The sequence below is a fragment of the Fulmarus glacialis genome, unplaced genomic scaffold (genome assembly GCF_000690835.1).
Source record: "Fulmarus glacialis isolate BGI_N327 unplaced genomic scaffold, ASM69083v1 scaffold32831, whole genome shotgun sequence".
NCBI lineage: Eukaryota > Metazoa > Chordata > Aves > Procellariiformes > Procellariidae > Fulmarus > Fulmarus glacialis.
The window spans coordinates 2,400-12,537 of NW_009195207.1; the positions used below are offsets into that span (position 1 = coordinate 2,400).

A 10,138-nucleotide genomic window follows, 5' to 3' on the forward strand; every position below is an offset into this window, starting at 1 on the left:
CCCCCAAAGTGACAGCACTGCACCCTTAGCGGTGCTTCTCTACAGCGGTGTTTTAACACGAGATTGAGTTAGGGTTCTCACCCTGCATCCCAGGGCTAGCTGAGGTCTAACAATCCGCGTAGTCTGAGGTTGAATATTCAGTCCAGTCACAGGCAAACAGAGGAGAGGCTCTCGCTTCACTCAATCTGAACTAGGAGTGCTTGGCACTGGACAACTAACTAACTGGTGATAAAATTAAGTATTTCTTACGCACCCTTCATTAAACCAGTCATATTCTTGCCTAGTGCACAAACTCAAAATAGCGATCTTTGATCCTATAACCTAAAAAGGGTGCTCGGTTTGTTTTCAAGGTGCCAAAGTTCTCCATGTGTGTTGGGTCAGTCATAGTTCATTCTAAAAAGGGGTTTTTTGTATTCTCCCTGAACGAGTACTGAGAAAAGCAGCCATCTAGCTGAAGCAGCGGTCAGTCTCCCACCCACATGTCCTGATTTTATTACACAAGTGAGGTATTCTTTAAAAAAAAAAAAACAAAAAACAAAAAAACAAAAAAACAAACAAAAAAAAACCAAAAACCAAAATCTAAACCTGTCCACAAACAAACTAAAAAGAATCTTTTTTTTTTCCCAATCTAAACCTGTCCACAATACGTGCCAGGAGCAGAGTTTGCTTCAGTCCCATTTTCAACAGAAATGAAAAAAGTTTAAACTTAATTTAATGAGACGTACTACTTGAAAGAAGGTTATAAAACTGCTTGAAGACCAAGTTCAGTGTACTCTAGTACAACTGAAAAAAACAGCATTTAGAAATGTAAACTTTAATTTATTTACAAGCTTAAAGACTGAAGGAAACAGCATTTCATATTGCTGAAATTTTGAGGGGGCTGGTTCCTAAGCTTTGGAACAGCAGACAACTTAGCAGCAAACCCCACACGAGTATCAGAGACCACAGTGCAATCGTTGGACTTCTCAAACTTCTGTTATCGAAGTAGTGGTGTTGGCTCTACTCAGTTTAGGAATAAGCTTTTAATCTGCGCTAACTCATGTTAAAACTGAGAGGAATCTAGTCTTAACGTACTATGTTCGTGGATTCCAAGAGTATTCAGTGAAACCAAGCCCCTCTTCTTTATTACACATTGCAGCTGAAAAAAGCCAAGCAGATTAGAAAGCCCTAATTTCTAGGCTGGGACAGAATCAGAATATGAGACTTACATTGGTTAAACATGCTGTTCAATGCAGTTGTGTGCGCAACCTAGATTCCAAGGAAAAAAAGTTTAAAATGCTGGTACAAGTCCTTAGGTTGTCTGTCACACAATACATTTAGACTGTACAGATTGGCAAGCCTTTCCTACACGTAACACCCAGTTTCCAAGCTTATAAAAAATGTTGTAGACAGGACACCAACAGTGAATATAAAACAGTTAAAAATAATTCTTAAAAAAAGCATGGAAGTGCGTCTTTTCTAATTAGTTTCAGAAACTGCCAAATTGTGTGTTCAGAAAACGACACGAGAATGTTGGTTAAACTCATGCACAATCCTCAGCTAGAAAATTACACTGTTGGGGGGCTTAAAAAACAAATATTTATTGCCAAAGTTAAACCTTCTATGAGAAAAAAGTTTTAAAATCACTTAGATTTATCAAACCACAGAGCAGCATAAAGTGGGCACTTTTGTAAAAGTTTGCAAAATACCTAAAAGCTAATTTTTTTTTTTGTTTTTATCATTTTTAGAGGGGGAAATGATGGTTCAGTACTTGTTACGATACCATGGCAGTATTATTTGTAGCCATTATAATTAAAATCTACTGACAGGCATCACTATCTGGTTATATTACACATTCACAGAACAAGAACCACCTATTTGAACTCGCAGTATAGTGCAATTGCTTTGCAGCCGAAGTCTGCAGAGATTAAAAAGATAATTAGTAAAACTGACAAAAAACTGCAATACCTGTGAAAGTTATGTTTGTTAAAAGGCATTTACAGTAGTGAAGTCTAAAATCTCCATTAAAAAATCTATGGCCCCACAGAATAGAACAATTACATTTAACTGGAGTAAAACATTTTGCCATAATATGCATACTCACTAAGCAGTGCATGAAGACAGGGTATCAGTCATCATGATAAACTAATGGGATGAGAAGATAACTTAAAAATGGTAGCTAGCAAAATATTCAATAGAAACCTTTCGTGCCAAGTCCTTTAAAAATATCAGGATGATCAGCCTTTTGCGCTTTGAGGTAAAAATTCAGTCCAATGCATCAGAAAAGACAGTCTATGAATTTCTATTACATAAAATAATGAAACAAATGGCTCAATTGTGTTGGTGCATCAGACATCGCTGTGAAGTACAGATTCAGTGCGACTGTTCAGAGCTGCTGGTAGTGGGCAGTCTGAAATAAACTGGGCCCTAGCCATAGCAGTAGGCATTCAAAACATTTCAGGACTGCATGGATTGTTGGTTTTGCCTCATCTTCCCAGATGCTCTCAAGCAAAATACATCGTATGCTGAGTATCATGGTGGATCTGCACTGCCTTTGCCAGAGCCTGAGGATCGCGGCCATTGCTCTGTCCTGACACATGGCTGCCTTCAGCACTGTAAAAATGCAGACACATAGAGAGAACTATGAACAACTGGGCCAAGCAGCATATAATTCGGGTCCATTATCTGGCTACCAAGACGACGAGGCACAGTTTCTCACCTGTCATGATCCTTGTCCACAAGATGGTACCTGGCCCTAAACGCTACCAGCCTGGCATAGTATGCAGGAGCTGGAATAGAGACAGATCGCGTACACCGGACATACGTGTGACACAGCTGATACGTCAGCAGCTGTAGTTCGTCTGCAGTAAAACAGTTGTCGTCCCACAAGACCTGATAGTGGGAGGGCCGGCTGGTTCCCTGTGGAGAACAGAGGAGCAGTCAGCTGGAGAGCATCAACAAAACCCTAGGTGATAGCTGAAGGTTGTACCTTCTACCAGTGCATTGAAGAGTAAGTGCCAAACGGGCACTGAACTGATGTGGCTGTAAGTCTGCCAAGCTATAAATAGAAGCAACATTACTCATCAGCACAACTATACGGATTTAGTCCCATAGCCTGAGCACAGCAGAGCTGAAACGTTACCTGAATTCCTGCATGGCTACAGAGGTAAAAGTCAAATTCAGAAGGATGTGTGATCGTGCTGTCCACAGTAGTGCCTGCTGGTACGTTGCCACTCTTACCCACCTATTGAGGAAAGTTTATTATTAGCCCCTGGTTTTTTTGGAAGTGACCTAAAAATACCTTCTAAGGTAGGTTCTGTTTGAGAATTTACTGCTCAAAAAGGTGGAAAAATATTAAGGTCATTTACACAGGAGGAATGAAAGTGTTCTCTGTGAGTTCATTTTTAGAAATTTCACCAAATCCAATTGGTGTGTCATCAGAGAAAAATAAAATACTTGCCAGTAGCATTAAAATTGCAGAGTGGGATCAAGCCTACACAAGTCATTCAGGATCTGAAAATGCAGGTTTTCTCAAGTAAATTTATTTCATACCCTTGTTTGCACTGACACCCAAGAGATCTGTATTTTTCAAGCAAACCTGAGATCAAGAACTTTCCTAAAGAAGGCTCCTTATTGGCTTGTGGATTTGTGCCATAGGCAAATCTTACAGATGCATCCAGAGACAGAACAGGCAACAAACTGAACAACTAGTCCAGCTTATAGTCAGGAATCCCAGACTATAGCTCCAGATACACAAATACAGGGATATAGAATATGCCTACTCCAAAAGGGGCTGGGAACAAGCTGTTCCATCTGACCACTTGATCTCAAGCAAGAAAAAAAGGGAAGGAACTGGTTATTTTGGTAGAGAAAGCACAATTACTGCACAGAACTGCTACTGCTTGTACAGATTAATTCAGTTTTAGTGGGCAAGATGGATACCACCCCACTTAAGCAAACAATCTTACTTTCCTGTTGCCATCACCTCCTTCTTATGTAGTCAACATTACTTGCCCTTTCAGTTTTGTCAGCACAGAATAGTCTGGTGTGATGCCTTTTCTGCACAACAATGTAGGTTATTCCTGGTCTATAATCTTCTTCCAAACTAATACAGGCCTTCCGGATTGCTATCAGTTCTGGCCAAGCTACCTAGAAGTAGAAGATTTAACTATTAGGTGCTGAATTTGGTATATATAATATTATTTTCATTTTTTCCAGGTACAAATGCCACTTCATAAGGAACATGATCAGACTGGATAACGGTACGTTGTGCTTGCCCAGGAAAACTCAATGAAACTATTAATTGTACCCTTAACAAACGCAATCCACATAAAAATATATATTTTCAAGGGCCAATCCCTTTTCACAAGCAACAAGAAATCATTAGACAATACCTGCTTCATCTGTCCTTCTGATACTCCCCCTCTGTAGTAAATGATCCTTGTGGGCTTGAAACGAGTGGATTTGTAAAACTGGATTAATAGTTCTCGCACCATATTAGTCAGGTCCTGTATCACCTCCTGACTGTACAGCAGCTCCTGGGAGGTCTCCTGACGGGAGGTCTGCACGCGCACCGTAGCACAGTAACGGCTAGGATGGCCATCCATGCTGCCTACCACAGCAGCTATGGAAGGCTTCTTTCCATCCCCAGCAGGAGGGTGAGTGACATCTGCTCCCAAAAAGATCACTGGCTGCTGGAACACCGAGGGCCTGTTTAATATGATTAAGGTTTATTAAATAACAAATAATGATAATAATACAAAGAAGGGGAGTGAGGAAGGGAAAAAAATTACAACTGAGGAAGGTATATTCAAACAGAACTAATGCCCTGTCAGAATCTTTAAGGATGAAGTTCTCTGCCTCAAGCTTTTACAGTCCAGAGAGAACAGAAAGTGAAAAGGAAAGGACTGAAGGCAGACGAAGTTACAAGCATTTATCACAAGTCACTCTTCCTCACTCCTTTTCTTTCAATTTGGAAGGAAATACAGTATGCCTAAGGAGGTGGCAAGGGGAAAAGCTAGACTGACTGAACCCAAAGGCAGGAAAAAGAGACATGGGAAAAAAAAAGGCCTTTGTGAGCTTGTTTTCACACACACTGCTGGATGGCTCTAACACGAGAGATGAAAATTGGCACAGGGCTTACTAGGCAGATTCTGAATGCAGAAGCATCCTTCTCTGTCCACTTCAGCCTGTGGGTATTTCTAAAGCATGTAATATTTTGAAAGGTACCATTTTAGTGAACAGAACAAAATGACACCGTTTTGCTTGACAATCCAGACTTCAAGGAGAGCTATAGATTTAATCTCACCTTTGATGAGGTACAAGCACATTGTTGATTCCTCCAAGCTTTGCATTTATCTTCAGACACAGGTTGGACAGCGTTTGGGGTGAGGTTTTTACCACATTCTTTACCTGAACACACTGAGTGGCCATTCCTAGAAGAGTGTCACCAACCCGCTTTACTTCAGCTGTGACAGAAAAATAAGTTAGTGGTTCCAATTCCTGAACAGTCAGTAGTTCCATCTTCTTTCTCTCTCCCCGCCTCCTCCCCAAATGTTATCATAATTCAGATCCTTAAAAGTTCACCAACAAAGGTTCAGTTCGCTCTCTGGTAATACACAAGTACTCCAATCAGGCCTGACAAACCCATCTCCAAAAACACCTTCTAAATGGAAGATAGTGCCTGCTCGTCTCCTTCCTACCACTAAAGTGCACAATAAGATGCCCACTTGCCGTACAACTAATTAACACTTTACAGCCTCTTCTCCGTACCGTACACAGGTGTCTTTCCGGGTAGAATCACCACGATCAGCTGCAGACCAACGTAAGTCAGTTTTAAGTGTTTAAACATGGGCTCCACACTGTCTGCACCCTGGGCGTATTTGCAGAAACAGGGCTGGCCTTGGATCGGCATCCCTGCATCCTTGGAGATCTTGCGCAGCTGGTCAGTAAAACTCCTGTAAATGAAATATAAATGATTTGTCCTGGCTTTTTCACTATGTTTCACTTTGCCATTAATGGCATTTCAAATTGCCATTAATAGATCTAAGCTATTTCAGCTATTTCACAGCACTTCCAATTTGACATTACAGTAATTATTTTTTAGCAATTCTATCACTCTAAGAAACTCACTAATAGGGTTCTAATCCTGTTTGAGGACATTTCATAAGCCTCTGTTTCTGTAATTTTAGGAGTCCTGGGGAAACAAACATACATTTGAGTTGAACATTCTGAGGCAGATTCCCAAACTAATATTGATGCTCTGGTAGATTTTTTACTCATACACCAAACTTATCTGAGCATTACTGCAGCCCACGATTTTTGCCAAACATTTCAGTGGTTCACACAACCTCTATCTTTAGGATTCTGTAGAGTAATTTGAAGGACAGGGGAAAAAATGTGGCGTTATGTTGCCTGGAAGGCAGTAAAGGTTAAGAAAAAAAAAACAGTTCAGGTTTTAGAATGAATGACCATCATCAGTTCTTTGTAAAAATAACAGAATACAAGTGGAATGCAGTCTCCAGAGTAGGAAACACAGCCTCAGTGGTAAGGGAATTAATGCTTTTCCTAGCTGGCCAATTAGGTTATGAACTTTGTTGTAGTCTCCTCCCAAATTGTAAATATTTAAGACACTGCGGAACTGTCATTTCCTCTTTTTCTATTAGATGCATTAAAATCAACTTATATTCCATATCACCTTTCAGAAATATGAGGAAAATAAACCTTGAAATAAGTATCCTGAATAAATAGGAAAATACTTACTTTAGTAAGTCTTCCCTGCATTGTTTTTGAGGAGCAAAACAGGCAACAGCCCAAACTTTAATCTCAATGCCAGCATAGAACTGTTTCCCTCTCATGTCCCACACGCCTTGGTTTGGTGTGGCCACAGTCTTGTTCTAGGAAAAAAACAAATGCAAACTAAAAATAAAACTCTGCTTTGTTTTGACTATAGCCCAACAGTGCTCATACAAAGGAAGCCTTATGAGAAGATATAGGGAACACTTAACGAATTTAAATAACCTCAGGACAAGGTATTTTACAAGACACGGAAAAACTCACCCTGCCTCCATATTGCAGCATTGGTGCTGGCAAAACTCTGCCTGTCAACTCTGTCATTTCATTATGGACAACGATACCAAACTCCTTCAGATATGGATCAGGTCCACCGACCATACTGTTACTTTTCACCTGGTGATAAGAAAAGTATTTATGTAATTACACCTAACGCTTCACGTGGCTCTGTCCTCTTTGCCACAAACAGACTTTCTATTTTAAAGGATTTGTTTTAAAGAGTCAGATTTTTTAACTTCTGCAGTTCTTGGTCATTCTGCTTATTATTACATATGCTACAATGCTTCTGGAAGAGCCGTAAGAAGTGACACACGCAGACTGTTTAGCTGGAAAAAAACACTTACTAGTCTGCTGATTTCTTCCTGTCGGTCTGGTGCAGATCTTGCAGTTGCTTTTATCATAGTTGACGTCTGATTGTCCGTTAGCTTCTTTATACATCTCTGGCCTGCCACTATGTTACACACCTACACAGGAACAGCAAGAGGTGGCATGATACCGTTTAGCAGACGATATACCGCAATACAAGAGAAAGTTAGATTCTTACCTCAAGCGGTAAGTATGTGTGTTTCTGTTCCTGTCCTACTTGGAGACAGGGAAGGTGAGGATATTTTAGCTGTAGACTGTACTTCTGCTTAAAATACTGAGCTACTGTACACTCCATAGCCTGCCCATTTTCCAGCTGCAGAGGAAACCTATAAAGGACATTTGTTCTGGTTAGACTTTTCAAGATTTTTTTTTTTTTTTTTTTTAAAAGGAAAAAATGGTATGGAAAAATCTATTCCAAACTAGAAATGCTGGAAACATTTATAATTTATTTTCCTTAGCCACTGGATCTCTTCTTTATGAAAAGATTTTATAGACTATATACTGAATTTTTCATAGCTATTTTAAAAATTATAGCCTTTGATAACTATATTTAAAAGTCAGGATACAGCTTCAATTTTCCTTTGTTGAAGGAAATAAAGCAGTGGTCTAAACCTACACTATTGATCTACTCCAGTAAGACTAAATATTCTTGTAAAGCCACACAACTGCTTCACCTCCAGAATCAACTATTCTTGCATAAACAACATAGCTAGTATATCTAATAGGTTCAAGATTTTAAAAGTTGTCAGAAAGTGCTTGTATACATACGTCTGATGACTGGCTGGTCGACGAGTAACATTGCAAACTCGGTATTTTCTCTTCATCTGGCCACAATGGGTAACCTCCACTTTTAGACCTGAAAACCCAACACAAAAGTCATCTAAATAAACTCAGGCATAGGAGTCACCTTTGAGAAAGATGAGGGCAAAAAGGAACAGGCCAGCTTCCCAAGTGCCTTGCAAATTTTCATTACAACATAATATGAGCAGGTTTCCAGTATTTTGTTGCAGAAGCTTTAGAACAAGCCTTTACCTCTGATTTCTTTGGTAAATTTGACACGCTGGGAGTCCGTAAGAGGCTTGGTTTGTTCGTTGATGTTCTGAATGTCCAACACCTCGCACATGAACTCAATGATAGGCTGGGCACGATAGAAAGCAGTTGCTGACACTAAGATAAAAAAAAGAGAACATTTAATTTAGAAGCAGCAAGAACTCCGTTATGTTAGTGAGACAGAATTTCCTACATACCATCAATGTTGAGCATCATGTTCCACATGGCAGGCCTGACCGACTGGTGGAAACCGAACCAGACCTCCCTGCCACCACCCAGAGGGTGGTAATAACCTTCAGGAGGAGAGAAAAAGGAGCGACCCACAGGAGTGTACCTGAAAAAATAAGAGAATTAATACTTTGATCATTCTTTTCTGATACACCTTTTTACATTCATGCTTATAGCGTTTAAAAGTACAGTAAATTTCTACAGTGCGTTAGAACTGTTAGAGCTAACTTAGGGCAAGCATACAAAGCCTTTACCGACAGTGCAGTTGGAAAGGCCACAGCAAATTCCTGTTAGAAACATGACCAGCAAATACAAGTCCTCAGTTCAGATCAGATTTCCCTATTCTAGTGCAAATTTGTAAGGCAGGCGTTGAATTACACAACTGCATCCCTCATCCCTTCTACCGCAGGAAAGTATAATAGCAGTAGAACAGCAGCAATTAATAACTAATACAAACGTTAAGACAGATATAAGATTCAGCCAGTCAGGAAGGCACCAGAAGTACCCACCTCATGGAGGGAAGGTGCCGTGTGATTACGTCAAGCGCCTGTACAGAATCTTCAGGAACTTCGTTCAAGTGCCCTGCCAGAGCTTCCAGCAGCAACTGAAGGCTGACGACTGACACCCACTGAATGGACACTTTAAACGTCTGGTCCTTCCCCTCTCCTGGAAGTGTCACCTCCATATCCACCTGACATAGTCAGAACAGAATTAAGCACAAGCTTTTTTTATGGATTGCAGACTATCACAATACTAAGCAGCATTACGTTTTTCTCCTAGGTATTCTTTGAATCTATGTTTTTGATGATTAGTTTGTGCAATTCTCTTAAAATATTACAGATGGTTTCCTTAGGATTTCGAAAGCTTGTAATTTAGTCATCTGAGAAACTGCACTGAGTTATCTTCAAGTGTAAGTTTTAAGCAGTAATTAGTATGGTCACATCAAAGCTCTGGAGAACTGTGAGTCATTTTTTTTTAAGTCAGCCAATTAATAGCAAGATGTCTTGTGAACCAAACGGGAAGGCAAGAAAACCTTTTGGTCAAAAAGAAGACTCACTGGGAAACACAAATCTCAAAATTCTAGCACAGTACTTGAGATTTTCTCACACACCATCAGCCCAGAGCATAAATATGAACTCATTTTATGTATTCCTCATGGCACTGTACAAGCAATAACCAGATTCCTGGGGAGAAGAGTAGATGGGGATTAACTTTTGTATCAGGACTGGTTAATACAGATTGCAATCTGTTAGAGCCAGGGTGCTGGTGAGCACGGCCCAGAACACAAAGGGCCAGCGCAGTTCATCTAGTTGTTCTTATGGAACCGGAGGATGTATCTCAATAGAGCAGCCAAACCAAACGATCATATTTGTCATCTACAACTACTTTATCATTTAGCAACAGAACAAGTGTTAGAACAGAGAAAAGTTCTGGGGGGGGGGGG

The 10,138-nt window shown here is 40.1% G+C and overlaps 1 protein-coding gene across 1 annotated transcript in view; it reads right to left on the reverse strand.

The window, feature by feature from the left end:
• Positions 1–1,706: 1,706 nt before the first annotated feature.
• Positions 1,707–10,138, reverse strand: part of AGO4 (argonaute RISC catalytic component 4) — a 9,776-nt gene continuing 1,344 nt past the window's right edge. The window contains exons 3-17 of the mRNA XM_009588028.1: positions 9,204–9,385; positions 8,664–8,800; positions 8,449–8,583; positions 8,185–8,272; positions 7,595–7,742; positions 7,395–7,514; positions 7,039–7,167; positions 6,742–6,875; positions 5,752–5,936; positions 5,288–5,447; positions 4,374–4,689; positions 3,994–4,128; positions 3,122–3,223; positions 2,699–2,898; positions 1,707–2,592 (exon numbers count right to left, since the gene is read on the reverse strand). Of these exons, the coding sequence (XP_009586323.1) occupies positions 2,484–2,592; positions 2,699–2,898; positions 3,122–3,223; positions 3,994–4,128; positions 4,374–4,689; positions 5,288–5,447; positions 5,752–5,936; positions 6,742–6,875; positions 7,039–7,167; positions 7,395–7,514; positions 7,595–7,742; positions 8,185–8,272; positions 8,449–8,583; positions 8,664–8,800; positions 9,204–9,385 (2,280 nt within the window). The 3' untranslated portion in view covers positions 1,707–2,483. The remainder of the gene's footprint in view (positions 2,593–2,698; positions 2,899–3,121; positions 3,224–3,993; positions 4,129–4,373; positions 4,690–5,287; positions 5,448–5,751; positions 5,937–6,741; positions 6,876–7,038; positions 7,168–7,394; positions 7,515–7,594; positions 7,743–8,184; positions 8,273–8,448; positions 8,584–8,663; positions 8,801–9,203; positions 9,386–10,138) is intronic.